Source organism: Halyomorpha halys, unplaced genomic scaffold (assembly GCF_000696795.3).
Source record: "Halyomorpha halys isolate HHAL.00 unplaced genomic scaffold, Hhal_1.1 Scaffold1468.1, whole genome shotgun sequence".
Taxonomy (NCBI): Eukaryota; Metazoa; Arthropoda; class Insecta; order Hemiptera; family Pentatomidae; genus Halyomorpha; species Halyomorpha halys.
In genome coordinates, this window is record NW_027106345.1 from 310,431 (window position 1) to 330,435 (window position 20,005).

At 33.2% G+C, this 20,005-nt stretch overlaps 2 protein-coding genes across 6 annotated transcripts in view; both read right to left on the minus strand.

Annotated features, from left to right (window-relative positions):
- Positions 1 to 389: 389 nt before the first annotated feature.
- LOC106689784 (lysozyme) lies at positions 390 to 14,573 on the minus strand. 5 transcript variants are annotated; one of them, XM_067044691.1, is made up of 6 exons: positions 14,403 to 14,560; positions 3,000 to 3,090; positions 2,760 to 2,884; positions 2,247 to 2,338; positions 733 to 805; positions 390 to 649 (listed from the first exon to the last, which is right to left on the minus strand). In XM_067044691.1, coding segments are annotated over exons 2-6 (516 nt in total). In that variant the 5' UTR covers positions 3,002 to 3,090; positions 14,403 to 14,560; the 3' UTR covers positions 390 to 425. The 5 variants fall into 5 exon arrangements, with proteins under 5 accessions (XP_066900792.1, XP_066900793.1, XP_014290445.1 ...); XM_067044692.1 differs by having other exon boundaries at positions 14,415 to 14,558; XM_014434959.3 differs by lacking the exon at positions 3,000 to 3,090 and having other exon boundaries at positions 742 to 805; positions 14,415 to 14,573.
- A 2,336-nt stretch (positions 14,574 to 16,909) lies between these two features.
- Positions 16,910 to 20,005, minus strand: part of LOC106689785 (lysozyme) — a 5,052-nt gene continuing 1,956 nt past the window's right edge. The window contains exons 2-4 of the mRNA XM_014434963.3: positions 19,300 to 19,391; positions 18,886 to 18,949; positions 16,910 to 17,290 (exon numbers count right to left, since the gene is read on the minus strand). Coding sequence (XP_014290449.1) covers positions 17,154 to 17,290; positions 18,886 to 18,949; positions 19,300 to 19,391 — 293 coding nt within the window. The 3' untranslated portion in view covers positions 16,910 to 17,153. The remainder of the gene's footprint in view (positions 17,291 to 18,885; positions 18,950 to 19,299; positions 19,392 to 20,005) is intronic.

The window sequence follows — 20,005 nt, forward strand, 5'->3', positions numbered from 1 at the left end:
AGTAATGAACAAAAACTTCATTTGTGTTTTGAAAATAATAATTTTTACATATTTACTTGATACTTAGATAAATTATTGAACTATGATGTATATACTATACTATTCATTTACGGTTCTATAATGAACTTCTTGGAAATATTAACTGATTACTTTATTGAAAATATTATTTTTTATTAGAAATATTAACTGTGATTTAATAAAAGATATAGCCACTGCTGGTATTAATATTGCAATTAATACCAGGAGGTGACAGAAATGGAGCTGGACGAGAAGCCTCCATTCGTGATTTACACTACGCCAATACTTTTCTATGGACATCAAATGCGCTGATTTTTCAGCGTTATATATCAGAGGAGTTAATAAAGGTTCAAATTAAAAAAAAAAAAAAGGGATTTTCAACTGTTTTAATGATTTTTTTTTCCTTTTCAGCTCAATACTTCTGAAAGGTTAGGCGGAAATATAATCTTCTTGAACGGATTAGGAATAGTCGTCGTTTTCCATGGCATCTTGTCGAAACATTTATCAAGGTTTGGTAACTGTTTTACCTCGCAGTTTTGCCTCCAGCCCGCCCAGTAACTGAACCCACCCATTTTCTCGAATATTATTTCAGCACAGTTTACGCTCTTCTTTATACCTCTTGTCACTAACTCTGTATGGCAAATAAATAGTTAAAATTATTTTTAATTAATATTTTTTTTAATGTATTTTCAAGATATAATATTGCATAGAGACCATTCTTACGTGAACACTTCACATTACAGTCTCCACCAGGCTCTTTCACACCACACCATATTTTACTGTTTATCTGAAAGCGAAACATTAGTTGTTTTCTTTTATTAACCAATCTTATAGATACTTCTAATAAATTGCTATTATTCTTAGCCATTTTATTGATACTTACAACTGTATTAACATAAAAAAAGAAATATAGTGAATTTGATGTTAGATTATAATGGTATGATACTGGCTTGTAGACAAACCACCCATTGGTAACACTCTAAAAACAACTCTACAATTAATTGAAGGTCTCGAGGTCATATTTTTTTCAGGCACCTTGGATGATTGTCAGGAATGAAAGAGGAAGCTAGGTCAGACTAATTGTTTTTTTTTTGTAATTAGGGAGTTTCTTATAGAAGGGTTGATATATCTTTTCTCTCATATCTCATTCGGGCTGGATTGGTTACATATGCAACGTTAAGATCTTTATGAATGATATTATTGGTAAAAAAGTAAAGAGCATTGAGGATTTTACGAAGGATTTTTGAGTGTAAGGATTGGATACGAAAGGAATTCGAAGGATTAGAGGAGCTCCAAAGTTCAACTCCGTATTTTCAGACAGGCCTTATTATATTCATGTAAATCAGTCTTTTGTATTGGATTGGAATTCTAGACCATTTGTCTAGTTAGTGTTGTAATTGTTGAAATTCACGTATAGATTTCTATCTTTTTAGTCTTGAGGGAGGATTTCTAGTTAATCGTTTGTCCAGATATAGTCCAAGGTAGCGAATCTGTTCGACAGGAATAAGAGCAATATAAGGTATTTAGTGATTGGCTCGTTCTCATCACTTACTCCTCAGCTACGCCACTGGAAGGCACTTTAAGCCCATCTTTCTGGCTTCACTTTTACAGCTAGATTAACCCCACCGCTATACTTCTTCCTCCGAGATTTCGCTTAGCTTTATATACCTTTCAGTTGGTAAAGTGACGAACTCTATTAGATCATTCTTAGTAATTTTATTATTGATTCTATTACAATTTAACATTGTATAAATAGTTTAGAGCAGAATGTAAATCTTAGAGGATCATTATATATCTGGCATACTTTTTACAAAAAAAGTTTCGAAATTTTGATTTGATAAATCAAATTATTTTAAACTGTTTAGATTAGAGTTAACTGCCAACTGAATTGAATTGACTCATTTGTAAAATTTGTACGGAAAAGTATTACTACAATGGATAATATATAAATATTTCTTCTAAAACGAGTGAGGATTATTTTCAATTCAAAGTAGGTAAGTAAAATAATTTAATGATGGTAAGAACTATTTTAAATTTTAATGAATTAAAGGATATTTAATATTTCAAAGAATACTTTCAAGTAAAAATCTTTATCCTTCCTAAAATATTATACAACAAATTTCAATTAATATTTAATTTTCATCAGTTAATCGAAAATTATTAATATTATTTTTCAATCCAAATGCATATTTCATTTAATGATTTATCAACATAATTAGTAATTGTACCTGAAAAAGACCCAAGTTGCTGCTACCGTCCGAAAGAGGTCCAGTTACCAAATCTGTCTGCATATGGCTCTCTGCTTCGATCAAACAAACCCCTGTTGCAGAATGGAGTTAGAGCATATTAAAACTAATTTGCATAACTATGCACTAATTGCATTTATTGTAAGTAAAATAATTTCCAATACTTTGTCTCCTAAAATATAATCTGAGATGATTTGAAGTACAATTTAATAAAAATGAAAATAGAAATTTTGAAATTCTCCAATGATAGAGCAGAACACGAAAGAGAACACTGGTGTGGTAGTGTTTATTTTCTTCTCTTTTATCCCATTTTCTTGCATAATTAGTGACTAATTGAAAGAACTATTCATTTATTTTCATACAACTAAATATTATACACACCACGTATGCTATAGACTACTGATTACTCTACTGTCAACAGCATATGTTAGGAACTAAGAAATTAAAAGAAAAAATGTTTTCATAAATATAATATACAAAAATAAACCTCATTACAGTCCGGTATTGCCGTCCTGCTTAACCCTAACCATAGCAACTCCCTGGCTAATTCACATTTCATTAACTTCCTGCCATATGCAGTAGACGCCATCAAGAACATCATCAACAAAATGAGCTTATTCCTGAAAAAATATGGCATTATTACGATTTTTTTTATCTATTTAACAGATTCTAATCCATATAATGAATAGATAAATATATAGATCTGTGGATCAAAGCTAAAAGGCTGATTATTACATTTATATAATTTGCAGCAGAAGACAGCATAAGACTTTTTCTTTAAAAATAGCTTATTATCATCTCATAATTTTGTTTATAAGTGCCTAAGCTGGAATATAATATTGGAATTAACAATGTTTACTAAATTAGAATGCTTTTAAAAATTAAAAGCTTCATGAAAATGTTGTTGATTGATATCATTAATTATTATATTATTATTCTATGGGCAACAGACCACATGGAGGCCTAAATCCTCGCGCGATGTATTTCCCATTATTAGGATGTAATATTCTCAGTATTAGGAAATACATTGCGTGTTACTTGACGTGGTTATTTCGCAGAGTGGATTCGTCACTTCCACGCCTATTTTTGTAAGTGCCACCCATTGGCTAACGGGCCTCACATTTGCCCGGGGAGGGGGGAAGTTGTCAGTGAGCTTTGCATTATTTTGTACTTGAAAAAAGCCCGGGTGGGACCGGGATTCGATCTGACAACCTGTGGATTGGTAGATTGGCGCGTTACCACGCTGCTACCGCTGGCCCCCTTAACGAAAATGTAGTTGACTGATATCATTAATATTATGTATTAATAAATCAGTCATTACTTCTGTATTAAGCTTTCTGGATGCTGACGAAGAAAATTTATATTTTTGGGTCTTGTGGGGTAGTACTAGATTGATGAAGAATAGAATGATTGTCCTCATCTAGTCCCCCCCCCCTCCCATAACTGGTTCCAACATATTGAGGAGAAATATAGAGAAAATATTGTACGTCACTGTTAAAAACAAGATGTCTTAGAAATTGTTTTTATCACTTTCAGACCATTTCTTATGTAAATGCTGCACTAATGCAAACATTCTTCAGCAATTTTCTTCCCGGATTTCAGAAGAGATCATCCCAGAAATGGATGTTTTGTCAGTTAGTTCGTAGTTCTGAGATAAATTAATCGTCTCCTAACACTTTATTGAAATTGTGTTTTTGAAGCGGTATCAATCATTTTTAGTAATTTTCCATATCGCATGATACTTTGGTTTATCAAAGCTCCTGTATATCGCTATTTAATTTAGATCGAGACTATTTCTTAGAAAATGGAAAAAATATCAATATAATTTATGAGACACAACAGAAAAGAAATGAATGGTTTCGTATTGCATATATGGTAATGTATATATAGTTCAATTATTGTTTTTAACAAAACAAAACCCAAAAAATAAAACTAACTATTTCCAATTTGTACCGTTAAACTACTTCTAATAAATAGATCTCCACGAGAAATTGTTAAAAATGTTCCAGTTACTTTGAGAACATGGACCATTGCGAAGATCCCAGCATTTCGTCCCAAATCTCGAAATAATCCAGAGAAATTGATTGCTGGACAGACCGCAAGACACTTTTCTCTAGAGCTCCCAAACATATATTGGGGGTAGTCCGAGGAGTATTAAGTTAAAAGGCCACCTGTTCAGTTGTTCCAGAAGATACACTGAGATGGGCTTTGGGATAAAGGTTAGGGATTGCTAGTCTCTGAAAGAATTATTGGTATAAATATAGCCTATTAACTAAATAGCAAACAGAACTCCAACCATCATCGAATATAGTTGTTTTATTTTTTAACAAATTATAAATCTAAAATAATCATTCTGAGTATCATCATGTTACTGATGATACTAACTAAAATAAAAATAATAAAAAGAGTAATGAATATAAGGTTGATAAAAGCTGGTTCATCTTTCTATGTGAACTATGTAATATATATTATGTTTTCCTTTCCACATTCATCTTAATTTCTTCTATATAACATTTATTTAAAATTATTTTTCAACAAGGCCATATATAATTATATTATATTTTATTAATGAACAACCTTTTATGTGATTTGTCACACCACGTTATCATCTATAGCGGCAAGGGGTAGGAAAATAATTTTATTGTGTGTCGTGTTCTTATTATTTTTGGGACCATTGCCAAAATCGATACCAAATGTCTATTATATGCTTTATATTAATTATTTACTTCAGATGTTTTCTTATTTCATATTATTTAACTCAGCTATCCGTCTAGATTTATTCATGATGTGAATATATACTTTTATTTTTATTCATTTAAGTTTATGCTTATTATTATTTTACTGTATTTTTTATTTACTTTTTTTTAGTTAATCATATATGTTACGACTTTGTACTATTGTTCCTAATATCTATTGTCCTTGAGTGTGGGAGATTGAATTGTTTCAAAAAAAGTTTTTTTTTTTTAATATTGTCAATTATAAAAGCTTAATACCAATATTTAAATATATTTATATTACAAAATTACTAATATTTAAAGAGACCTTTCAAAAAAGGTCATAACTTAAAGAGTGAGAGAGCTGAGAAATGAGTGCCTAACTATTGATGTTTTTATGAGGTTTATTCCTGTCGGCCAGGAATCAATCATGGAATCAGCCAAAAAAAAATAATAATAAAGCGAGTTGTCACTGTTTTATTTAACAACAATAACAAGAACAATATCAACCAAATAACAACAATAACAAGAAGTTTAAAATTAAAGATAATTCAGTGGTAGATTTTGTCGAAAATTTGACACTTAAGCCCTGATAAACAATTACAATGAGGATACAAATTATATTATAGTCCATTTAATTACACATTGGCATGGCAACATTAATCAAAATCGTTAAGATCGTTTTTGAGAAAATTGAAAAATTTTGAAAATCGATTAGATAAAGTAGTAAAGTAGTTAGTCAATTTTATCGAAAAAGTCACATACCAGACATACTTATTTGTAATATGTAATTTAGTTTCGTACGTCTTAGTTTTTTAACTAGGCAGTTCACAAACACACATACGTAAGCCACCGAGGCCTGATGCTATCATAGTAAAAATACCGGAGAGCCAGTCGTACTCAGATGTCCTGCGAAAGGTGAGAGAAGATCCGGCGATGGTGGAAATGGCTTCATCAATCAAAAGAGAGGTTGTGCTTGGTGAAGGGGCAGAAGTGCGGACTTGGACGGAGGAGTCCCTTTTCGAGCTACGAGACTTGGATGCTCTCACCACAAAAGAGGAGGTTGCGGAGGCCTTAAAACCTCCCCTCGTGAAGGTTCAGTGCCCACCACAGCAGTGAAATCTATCCGTCAAGCATATGGAGGTACACAAACAGCGGTTATTTCACTTCCGGTTCTCCAAGCTAGGAAGGTTATGGCTAAAGGAAAGGTTCGAGTAGGCTTTGTTGTTAGCCGTATACGCGAAAGTTATAAAATGTTTCCGTTGCTGGGAGTACGGACACATAGCCCGGTATTGTGTCGGAAAGGATAGGACCTCCTTATGTCGAAACTGTGGTAAAGCGGGTCACAAAGCTACTGACTGTGACCAGAAACCGCAATGCGCACTATGTGTGGGAAAAGGAGAGGCTGACCACCCCAGCGGATGTAGTAAGTGTCCACCTTTCCGTATAGCATTAAAAATAATGATGCAAATCCAACAACGTCGCAGATGAGAATACTTCAACTGAATCTGAACCATTGTGAAGCTGCACAAGATCTCCTTTACCAAACAGTTCGGGAACAGCACATCGACGTCGCTATACTCTGCGAACAATATAAAAATCTCGATAGAAACTCGTGGGTATCCGATGTGAGTGGTAAAGCTGCTGTGTGGGCCTGGAATTCCCAAGATATTCAGGAAGTGAATACTACATCGCACTCCGGCTTTGTATGGGCGAAGATCAATGACGTGTACATCTTCAGCTGTACCATATCAGCTGCTACACCTATCCCAGCATCACAATAGAATACTTTGTAAATTTGTTGGATCGCATTGTCTTAGAGGCTAGTTGCCTAGCCAGCTATCATAGCGGGTGATTTCAACGCATGGGCAACTGAATGGGGAAGTACGTTAACAAATCGACGTGGTGAAGTTCTCCTCTAAGCCTTCGCACAAATGAGTGATATGTTCCTAATGAACACCGGAACAAACCCGACGTTCACAAGAGCTGGAAGATCATCAATCATCGATTTGACGTTTGTGAGCGGTCGCCTGCATCGGATCGCAACTTGGAAGGTTTGTGGATTTTATACAAACAGTGATCACCAGGCAATATTGATCACACTGGATACGCCTACAAGAAAGAACAGTTCTCGATGGAGAACCAACAGCTGGAACCCGAAGACTTTCGATGGCGCCGCGTTCACTTTAATGCTGGAGGATGAGTGTGAATTGAAAGGGTCAGTTGAGGAAAAGGCGCGTAAACTAACCTCTTTTATATCTGGAGCTTGTGATGCAGCTATGCCTTTAATGCCTTTTACACCGCAAGATGGACCTGTATTATAGATGCCCTACGGACTATGGCGGTACCAGGCTATCTTATGAGAGTTCTTACAGACTACTTTAAAGATAGAGTTCTGTTTTACTTTTCAGACTTTGGCCAAAGAAAATATGACGTGACTGGTGGTGTCCCACAGGGCTCGGTATTAGGGCCTCTTCTGTGGAACGTCATGTACGACGCAATCTTTCAATTGACATTGCCGGAGGGAGCCACAGTTGTTGGATTTGCAGGTGATGTTGCAGTTGTAGTGGCGGCGAAGTACTTGGAAGAAGTTACCCTCATCGCAAATTAGACTGTTGCTACGGTCCGAGGTTGGCTGTCTTCGGTAGGCCTACAACTTGCAGATCACAAGACCAAAGTTATCCAAGTAACTAGCAGGAAGCAGACTGAGTCTATCACTGTTACGGTGGGTAGGCACGAAATTCGTTCCCAGTCTTGCTTAAAGTACCAAGGAGTTATGATCGATGCACGTGCGTGTAATGTTCACGCGGAGTATACTAGCGCCAAATCTGCTAAAGTAGCATCCTTTTTGTCACGCCTTATGCCAAACGTCGGAGGTCCCAAAGAAAGTAGCCGCAGGCTTCTGGCTATTGTTGTCCCCTCCAATACGTTATATGCAGCCCCGATTTAGAAAGAAGCAATGGTTACCAAATCATACAGGAGACAGATGGTTTCAGTTTATCGCAGAGTTTGTTTAAGGACAGCTAGCGCTTTTCGAACTGTTTCCTACGAAGCGGTGTGCGTGATAGCCCGAATGCCACCTGTGGAACTCCTTGTTGAAGAAAGAAGAGTTCAGACACTATGGACGACGCTTGCACTTTTCCAGAGAAGAAGAGCGAAAAATAACCATCGACCATTGGCAGCAGCGTTGGGAGACTGCACATTCCGGGAGGTGGACTCACAGGCTAATCCCCCATGTGGACAAGTGGTATGGTCGCCAGCATGGTGAGGTGGATTTTTACATAAACCAAATGTTGACCGGACATGGATGATTTAGAGCCTACCAGTACCGCTTCAAACTGGACAACACCGCAGAATGACCTGGATTTCAGACTGTCTAGGAAACAGCGGAGCACGTGTTTTTCACTTGCATTTGCTTTGCAGAAGAAAGAAGTGAATTGGAGAGAGTGCATGGAGGACACGTCCCACCAGAGAACGTGATGAGCTATATGCTACTATCAGACCAACATTGGAACGCAGTGAAGAGATTCACCACAGTAGTCCTCAAGAAGTTGAGAGAGGAAAAGAGGGCTAGAAGGCGTTAGTAGCATGGAAACGTGCGAAGAAAGCAAGCCGGCACTCAGCCATTTCCCTCCATGAAGTAATGCCTAGCGGCGGTCCCATGGAGAGGAATGAACAGGTGTAGGGCGGTGGTTTTGAAGGATAGGTACGGGTCTTTTGAAGAATTCCACCGACCCTCGTAAAAAAAAAACAAAAAAAAAAACACACACATACTATTTTACGAGACTAGGTGTTTTGGATTCAGGAACAGGTTTGGATTACAAAACAAGTATTTTCGTCGTAAAGTTTATTTACGTTTGAAATACTTTTCCTTACTATATATTCCACATATAGGTAAGTGAAAGTAAAAAGAAAGGCTCAAGACTTATATTACGTATTATCATTTCAGTGCTACTAATGTTTAAATTATTCATCAGTATAATCTGTAAGAATAATTTAGTTTTATATTTATATATTCTGTAAGAATAATCTTTGTTTTAAATTTAGTTGTAAATTTTAATAAATAGTAAAAATAGTAACACAGAAAAATATTTATAGAAAATATTTTTGGAAAATACCCGGACAGTTAGGAAGAAACGTGGCCTTTTACAACAAATGAACCAGTGATTATTATATAAATATTTTAGTCGTTTTGTTTTTTGATCGAGTCCAGTACCGAATGATGGCCGATGAATAATTATTCTTACAAAAACACAAACAGTTAGAAACCCAATTATAATAAAATATTGATAGTCAGCCGGGACAATAGTAGCTGCCTGGGATAATGTAGCCCAGGGCTGCCTTTAACCAACTTGGGGCCCAATGCACTGTAAGATATGGGGTTTATTGGGGGTGCCCCCACAAGGAATTTGTAATGGGACTTGAAAATATTGCCCTCTAGTGACAACATATAGAAGCTGAGAATTGTTTGTAGCTATATTGACGTGTACAGGTGAAGAAAGAGCTAGCACATTTTAAGAAGGCCACTTTCTATAAATAGACATGAGTGAGTAGAACTTCACTACACACAGGCAAGAAAGACGTCGGCGGCACCAAGATGAGAAGGAAAAGAACAGGAGAGAAACCCTTCTTCCATCGTAACATCCAAACCATGTAACAATCCCTAACATTATTCCTTGTAAATATAGCTATAGTCAAAATTAATCCTACCAAATTTTAACTATTATAAAACAAACACAATCAATATTTCCTAAAGATTAAAAGAATATAGGTTTTGTTCATTTTGTTCATTATAATTATGATTTATTTCAACTTAATTCAATTTTCGACTCCAGGGATTATAAGTAATTCGGGTAATATCCCCCAACAATCAAACCCGGGGAATGTTTGAATTACACAGAGTTGTTCCGGATAAAAGAATATATTTTCTAAAACATTTCGGATAATCAACAGAAATGAAAAAGAACTTATTACAATAATGTTCTCATTAATTATACAAACTGCACTGAGTAATTGCTATTTACATTATTATATTGCTAGAAGGTACTAAGAGCTACTCATTCAATTTTTTTAGGTTGAATGATTGTTTTGTTAAATTTTGTAGTTATTACCTTTTTAGAGAGAGCCTTGAAAATATTAGTGACACTTTTTAGTTTTTATTATTGACACTCACTCTGGTATCGATTAACTTTAACTTTTCGGATTTCTTCAAGTTGCATCAAATTGACCCGTAACAGTTGATAATGCTTTGAATAAAGTCCAGAAATGATTAGGGATTATTTCTCGATTTGCATCATCTAGTTAAACTGCTATAATTAGCAAGTATCGTTTGATAATTTACACTAATTCTCGAAGGTGGTTACTAAGGACGAAATTAGATGTTCCACCTCCATAAGCGATAAATTTCACTAAGAACTTTTTAAGGAAGAAAATTCCTAAGTAAGGGCATAATAGATTAAGTTAAATTAGGGAAAGTCTGCATTAGGTGATGAAACTTCCCCCGCCAACTTTTTCCCCGCGGTGGAAAATTAAATCGAGGCATTACTATAATTGTTTCCTTTTCTTTCCGTGTGTTTTCTCTTTCCTTTCTTTTTTTTAAACATTATTTTTTTTTTCAATTACTACAGATAGACCTTTTTTAAAATCTTCTGGCAAGAACTCCTGCTTGATTATTAAGAAAACAAGTGTTACATTGCCAAAAGTTCTTGCTGTATTAAAATTGTTATAGCAATACTTTTCTAAATCCAAAAAGGTACTTACTACTACGTATACTGATAATTGATGTAAATAAATTTAGGACTATGGTAAATGAGCTTCATTAGTAGCTCTCCTGTCAGGTCATAATCGACACCGCACAGTGAGCCGAAAGTTTAGTAAGAAAAATTTCTTATCACAGTTTTTATTCATTTTATCATTTAATAACGGAATTAAGATCTACAAGAAAAAGTTCAAATTGCTATGGATAACGTTGTTGCTTTTTTAAATAAATACTGATTTATTAAAAGAAAGTAATACTTATACAATCCAGGACAATAAGTATAAGTTTCATAGCAATCATTCATACCACATATACAGAAACAAATATGTTAATGATTAGAATAATATTTCTAATAAAAGAAATAATATTACAAATATGATATTTATAAACAAAAATCAAATCGACGTAATACTTACAAAATAAAATAAAAAACTGAGGTGTAGATAGTTGACCGTAGATTAATAAATGGAGTTGGACGGGGTGTGGTCAGCAAAAACAACATACAGTTCGTACTTTGTACAATATTTACATTCAACCTTGAAAAATCTGAACCGCGCTTTACCATCCTGGAGTGAAAAGTAAGGCCTTCAAGAGATCCCAGTGTTTCTCCCCCACTAGTATTCAAAGCTAGTGGAGCCTGAGTGAGAGCACTTGATCAGCGTAACATAGCTTGAGTGGAGAATCTAACCATTGCCATAACTCAAACATTTACAGGTTGTTTGGACCACTGTCGCTCCAACCATCAAGAAGGACTATAGGGATGATTGGTTCTGGATACGACGTGTGGGGTCCCTGAAACAGCTGAGCACGTGGTATTGGACTGCACTGCGTTGGAAGGACACCGTGCAAGGTTGTCGAGAAAAAGCGGGATCTTCGCCCTCGCCGAGTCGGACTTCCCTCTGCTGATGGAGGAGGATAACTAACCGTACTTCAGGGAATTCATCTACGGGTGGAGGGAAGTGGTCGGGCCAACGCACTTTACATTGGGAAGGGCTCGACCGCCAGAGGTCGGCGAGCCACCAATGGAAGATGAAGATCAAGAGGACAGCGAAGAAGCAGTTTGAGACCAGGAGGGCTACCGGACGGATGCGGACCAGGCGTGTTGGACGTACCGGACGGATGCTGGTGGATAAGGTGTAGCCCCATCTTAAGGCACTCAAACGAGTGCTGGGCTGCACCACGTTTTTATAATAATTATTCTCCCCAAAAATTAAATGGTTTCACAAAAAAGGTTGGTTCTGGATAGGGAACGTGCTAAGAAATCAAGATGATGAGTGAGGTTCTGATGAAAGTTTTTATTATTCCTAAAATTATTCCTAGGACTTAGGACTGAAAAAATTTATGTGCTTGATGTACGAAAAAAAAAAGTAAGCTGTTACTTCGAGTCCGTAAGTCCAGATTGGTTTTAGTATGTTCTTGAAGATCAATAGTTCGTTTTCAAATTAAAGGCCAGAGTTTCTTTTCAGTAGTCAAATCGCCATTTTGAGTTCTTGTATTTTTTTGTTGGATCAGATATGTAGGTTTCATTTTAGGCTCTTGTTAAGTAGGAAGCTAAAATGCCGAACTATGTCTCAGAAAGAAAGTGGTAAAGTATTACAAAGGATAACGGACAGGATCTGCGTTGGAGTGTAATAGTAATACTTTTGCATTCTGATTCATTCATCACTCAATCAGAGAAAGATGACTTTTTAGATTCAAGGATGTCACTTGTGTCTGAGTAGAAGGAAAGGATAGCAATGTTGCGATGTCAGTAAATGTTACTAAGAAGATATTGGGATTTGTAGAAATATCGAAGAAATTGAGATCAGTGATGTAGAGAGTGTTGAGAATTGGACCCAAAACGCTACTCTGAGGAACACCAGCCTCAACTAATTAACTGTAAACGTAAGTAGGCATTTTAAACCTTTTTTAAATATAACCCTACCTGCATATTTTGTGTATTAATCGAAGTTATACGAATATTTCAGTTGATTAAATATCTCCGAATGAAAAATGATATTACCATTTTTTTTTTGCATATGATTATTTTTCAAATTAAAATTAAGAAATTTATTTATAATATGAATACAAGAACCATAGAATCCTGTATTCCCATTTCTGCACCTATTTTAAAATTGACTAAGGAATATAAGTTTTTTTATAATGCAATTTTTGTTTCAAAAGTTCCTTACTGTAAGAAGCTCAGAGTTTGGCAAAAGTTGGCTATAACTAACAAATCAAAACTAAACTGAATTAGCTGTAGTTGCATTGGAAACTAAAATCTAACCGGTTAGTTGTTAGCTGTTGGCTCATAGCTAACTCTTGGAACTTAATTAGCTATGATCTGAAATCAGCGACTAAAATTTAGTTAAGAACCGTTAGGGTATAGCTAAAACTAATATTTAATTAGTCCTGTCTTCAGTTTCAAATAAAAAAATATTATAATAAAAAAATCCAAGTACAGTCTTCATTTTAAATTTACTTATTTCTGACACATGGCCATTTATAAGTTTTTCAAGTCAATGGATTAATTTCAAAGATGCCGAGAACGAAAAATATATCATAATTACGATAAAGCGCCTGCGTATCGATTTATTGGGGTCCCTATATATTTTTTCGTTGGTGCTGAAAATGAAAATAAAATCGATTTTGTGACCGAGCGCTTGCGAATCAATTTATTTTCACTTTTCGGATTTGTAACCGATGTGTGTATCTTTGTATTTGTTCAGATGGGAAGAAAATAAAAACTATAATAACTTTCAAAACATATAAGGGAACTCCAATATTTTAGAAGTCCTAAAGGTTTAATCGAAAAGCAAGTATGTGATCATAAAATCTATTTTAGTTTCACTTTAAACACTTCCGAAAAGATATATAGGGACCCCAATATGTTAGAAAAACCAAAAGTTAAAATAAATCAATTCGCAAGCGCGCGATCACAAAATCGATTTTATTTTCATTTTCAGCACCTCCGGAAACATACATATAGACCCCAATATGTTAGCAGGTCGAAATGTTAAAATAAATTGATACGCAGTCCCGTGATGATAAAATCGTTTTTTTTTTTTCATTTACAGTTCCACCGAAATCTTATGAAGGGACCTTAATATATTAAGGTAACATGAATTAGTTCCCCTAAAAAATTGGAACTAATTTAGTTATTGACTGTTAGCTACCGCTAAATCTTACAACTAAATTAGTTTAAATATTAGTAATACTGAATATAAGATTTAGCGGTAGCTTACAGTCAATAACTAAGTTCCAGTTTTTTAGGGGAACTAATTCTGACAACTATTTAGTTATTAGTTTGTCCCTAGTTAAGCAAATATTTGCTAGCTAATGCCCAACACTAAAGCAGGTTTCACATTAAAAGGCAACTCATATTCTCTGATAAATAAACACGTAAGGAGAAAATGCAAAGGTTCATTGTTTTTGACTCATCTTAATCAATTCAATGTGTAAACAATTGAAGCTTTTCGGAAGCATATTGAATTGAGAACTATGTGGTTTTGGTCAACCGTTATTTTATTTCTGGACAATAGTTTTTCATAGACCTTCGATACATAACCATTTTAATAGCTGATGTAGTAACACAATAAAAACATTTCTAATAACTTAAATACTAGATCCTTAAACCTCAACTGGTAACTACACTCAAACGAAATAAAAATTTAAAAAAATATATACATAGGCATTCACTTGAACATGTAGTTTCCTGTCAGACACTTATCTTCTGTCCCAGTAAGCGCAAGTATGCTTCTCAAGCTCGAAAAACCTATTTCCATTTGCTAACCTTAAATTTGCTCCACTATTCAAAAATTATACAATTTTATCACATGTTATGCCTCTCCCTGAGATATTTTCATTATAAATAAAATTATACTTATAAATCTCTGAATATAAGGATTTTGAAACAGTTAAATTGATTTTGACGAATCTTGTTTACTGTAGTTGTTCTACAATTTTATTTTATTTATCAAAAAAGTAAAGTAAATAGATACAATATTGATTGACGGTCATTTTTTAAATAGCTACAATCTTCCTACGCCATCTACAACCATTTCTAGGGTTTATAGGAAAGTAGAGTACAGGATGATAGTTCTCGCAGACAGAATTCTAGAAGCGCAATTTGTTTTTTAAGATTTTTTAGATTTAGCACAGCTCAGTTTTACTTTATTTATACTCTTCGTGTAGAACTCAGTAAGTCATGATGCTCTCTGTACATGTTACGCTTCTGAGTCAGGCGATCCAACAGTTCCCAAGCTCCAACAGGATCTATCAGGTAACACTCTGGCGACAATTTTTGAATTCTTCAATCTATTCGTACACACTCCTTTGTTGTAAAACACTGTTTTACACGATCTGTACCGAATGTATTCGATGAATTTTGGCCCCTGATTTTGGCCCCGCCCCCGACCACGAAAAACAGATCACTGAACGTTGCTCTTCTTTGGTGCAAGTAAAAAGTGGAACAGCCATGATTAACAGCACGACAGCACTAACGAAACTAACCTAGCAGCTTGCAACTTGTATAGACATAACAACAAATAAACAAAGCATGCATCATTAACGCAAAACGACAATGCTACCAACATAAACAACAATATAAATACTTGAAGAAGTTTGTCGGGGGGTGTGGTCAGCAAAGAACAACATAAATAAACAAAACAATATTTATTTATTTTATACCGACGTTTCGACCTGAGTTTCAGGTCTTCATCAGGGATAGTGGCGTGTAAAGGGGAGATGCTAACTGCTATAATAATATTTACCCATTTAGTTCCAAGAGGAACACCAAGAGTATTAATACCTAATAATATAATAACAATATAAATAAATTAGAGGTAATTTGCGAGGGAAAAAGATATTCCACGCATATTTTAAGTCACACTTTCATTTACTTTCAAAAGAAACCCTTATATCAAAAATATAATTATCCTTTTAGTTAATTAAATTATATATATATATTAAAATCATTATTGAAATTTACAACTGTATATTATATAATACATTAAGTAAATTTGATCTTAGTTAAAATGGAGTGTTACAGACGTGTAGAGCAACTACCCATTGGTAGCACTCTAATGACGTTTTACATTAGCAGGTCTCGTGGCCATCTTCTTTTCAGGCGCCTCGGAGGATTGTCAGGAATGGAAGAGGATGCAAGGTTAAATTATATTTAAAATTAACTTATGCATCCAGCCATTTATGAAGAATTAAATTAGTCAACCAATAATGTTTTAATATAAACTAAGATTTTCAATTAATTGAAAATGTTTTTTGGTGGGACTGATGCGAAACAATTTTAGAGAACAAAAATTATAAACAATGACCAAGTAAATTCCACACTTGAAAATTTTAACATTGATCTTTTTATCAGACTAACAATTTGGGCTTATATTCCGCCTGGATTATCTCAGTACAAAATATTTTAAATATCACTGTAAAATAAATATTAAGAATAGAGTTTTTAAAAGAAATTATATAACTTAAAATTTGTATTTAATTAGTCAGTCTTTAGTATTGTCTTTAGTAATAGTTGTTGACAGTTTGTTTTCTATATTTTCATTTGAATTTTTACTATTTCTTGCGGTTTTTTCAAAGTTTCGGAGGTGTATCATATAAAATCCTTGCAAAAAACACAATATTTTAACCAATAAAGGTCTACTCAGATCCGATTGTTCCGTAATGAAAACTTTTATAAAATAAATATATGTATTTATGTTATATATTCATACAAAATAAATAGTATGACAGACTTACTAAGCAGTTTCAAAGCATAGCTCTGTCGACTTAATCCTGTCAAAATCAAATTTATGAGGCCAATCTTAACCAAATCTTTTATAGCTTGCCCCTACGAAGCTCACACTCTAGATTATCTTTTAGTAATTATTTTATTATAAAACTAAACAACTTTACATGCTCACTATAATCATTATTATTCCTAGAATGCAATAATGAGTGTATACTCCACAATTCCACATAGGTATCCAAAATTCCTCGTTGTTATTATGAATCTTCGGGCCAATTGTTCATCGTAATAATTTATAATTAAAAACCTAGAGCGTTTTTTCTCGTCTTTTATAAAACATACTACATTAAGTAATATTTTTTTCACTGTAATGAAGGTGACAATGAATTTATAATGATAGACTATTAAATAGTTGTTTATTTTTCAAATTTTGTATTTAGGAACATAATGAATAGTTATATAATAACAAAATTTCAGCAGCGATCCTTGCTTCTTTTAAAATTATTATTTAAATAATCATAGTATTTATTTTATTTATAATTTATTGCGTATAACTACAAAGTAAAAATCAGTCTTCAGCAGATTTCATATTAGGAACTATTATTACTAGTAAAAATAATGAAATAAATAGTTAAAACAGATTCTAATACTTTGGCACTCTTAAGAGGTAAAATGAACTCCACTTTCTAGAAACAGTTGGAGACATCTGGGATTGGTTTCCCTCTGCAGTTGGAGATCCATCCATTCCATGCATAGAATTCGTATTCGGCATAGATTTCTATGGCGCATCTGATACTCTCTTCGACTTTATCTCCAAGGAAGTCTGTAAATTAAAAACATTCGTAAAAAAAAAAAAAAATGTACTTATCCCATCACAAAGAAACGTTAGTGGTGAGATAATTAGCAATTATAATAAATATTAATAACCACTGTTTAACGAATTAAAGATCAAATAAAAATTCATTATGAAAAAGTGTTCACACTATAACGCTTGTAACAATTGAAGGCGCAAAGAAGCATAGAGCAAAACGATAACAGCTTTATTAGGTTTATATATATTTTTTCAACTATATTGTGTAATGGAAGTTTATATTACAGGTAACATTCAGATTTTAAGTAGAGTAGAAAAGCCAACCCACCACGTGAAAACTCCACGAGATTAAAGTCAACCCACGCAGACTGTAATCGAACTGACAACGCTGTAAACCAGAGATTTTTAAGGTGAATTCTAAACACACTCAGCTGCAACAATCTTTATAGCGTTTATATCGCACACAATACAAGTTTAATCATTTAATTTAAGAAAAAAAGTTTTACCCTTGACACATTTCCAGAGTAATCAAAAAATGTTAAAATTATCCAAAAAGAATCCAAGTCGAAAACAATAAAACTGAAAAAAATGATAGTGTAAAAAATGACACTAAATTTAGTATAAAAAGAAATAAATCAAAGTGAAGAAAATCTTGCTGCAGATTACCGACGGATGGCAACAAAAATAAAAGAAAATCCAACCAATGTGGCTGTTAAAGTAAGTTAAGGATGGGTTTTGTCTTTAAGGACTTCCCTTAAAAAATTTTGAAGCCTCTAATCACCACGTAACAGACCCACAATCTTATTAGTAATATAATATAAACTAGAAAATAGAACAAAAATAAGTAAATACTATCATTTATCATTATAATGAAGTGTTTGTGATTAAGACCTGACTTAACATATGATTTTACAATTCACAATTATGAAATACCATTTTGTTCCAAAGCGGTAAATGACATGTTAATATTTCTTAAAGCCCTATGTGTGAAAAGGATTCCCCTCAAAATAAAGTCTCGTTTTCTTCCAATAAAAAAAAAGTCTAACAGGCGGATAACAATTTACATTTCTTATTTTAAAAAAAAAAAATAATAATGGGAAATCAGGTCCGAGTTTTGCCATGCACTGTTTCATGACTTGGAACCCTCCCTCAGCATATTGGTAATTTTATTCTAAATACTCGGACATAATATTTTTAAAAATTTAGATTGCCCAAATTTTTCGTGGTTTATATGCTAATACTGCTCAGTTTTAGCAGTCTTTGAAGTCCATTGCGTTCCTCATAACTTTTGAGTTATCACTAGAAAAACTCCTAAGTTTCATTGAATTTTCATACGATAATAAATAATAATAGTGATGTAAAAAATAATGCGTGAATTAATTTTTATAGTTTTGTATAATGTTGAATAATTGTAAATGTAATAACCATTTATAACGATTTCAAATCTTCTAAAGTACGTACGACATTTGTGTTTCATTCAGTAATTGCACTGATTAAATTGTACATTCTGTGTTGTGTACAAATTAGTTTGTAATTTTCTATATTTATCATAAGCTGAGAAAAAAAATTAAAAGAGATTTATCTAGTATATATTTTTTTTACTATACCTTCACAGTTAGCATTACATTTTTTCCCCTTTCTTCCAATATCACACCAAATGTTACTTCCTATCTGAAAAGATAAGAACACATGAATCAATGATAATCTGCTATCTCCTAATATCAAGGAATTGGGTTAAGTAATACCTCTCATAAATCTAATATGATTTATAAAATTTATTACACTTTAGTGACATCTAAAGTTTTATGTAATGGTTATGTTCATTCTGAGAATCAATATTATGAGCATACTTTTTTTTAAGATTATTTTAAATTAGTATTAACAATTATATATTGAAGGCTGCACAATATTTTACCGAATATATATTTTTCTTTAAAACAAAAACGTTTTGGCTATAAATTCAAACGAATTTATGAATTGTATTATGTAATGTAAACCAAATTAATGTTGAAATAAGTTACCTGAAAGAGACCGTACGTGTAGATACCTCCTCCGTATGGTCCACCTAAAGCTGTCGTATTGAGGTTACTAACTGCCTCAGCTAAACAAACCCCTGAAAGATGTTTTTGTGTTAATAAATTAAAATAAATATAGTTTTAATCTATATAAATATAAATTTAATTAAATGTTTGTCAGTTACTTATGTAAATTCTCCGAAACTATCAATTGACACGCTTTCGTTTATTTTTTAGTATTTTTTAACGTTCGTTATCGTTCAAGGAAGGTTCTTAGTTATTTAAATCTGAGATTTGTTTAGTAAAAAAAAATATAATAAAAATTAGACATTATCAGCGTATAACTGAAAAATGTATACATATTTCATCTACTGTCTTATATACGACAGTATAATAGATTATTCAAAGAACTGAACAAAAAAAAAAAATTACCTCAATTTCGTAAGTATAAGCAAAGATAAAGCAAATTTTTCATATCACCTGTTCTCTGCATCTATATAAATAAAAATGTTATGTTCCTTAAGTTATTAACCAATTTACGCCCTTTTTTTTAATTATTTTTTAAATATTTGGTGTCATTGGAAGGACGAAATCCAGTATTTATCCATTAGAAAAAAATGTAAATATATAAATAAAAATATAATATTCATTTTTTACATATTTATGGAGAATATCAGTACAAATTCCCTACAAAAATTTAAAAAAATTCATT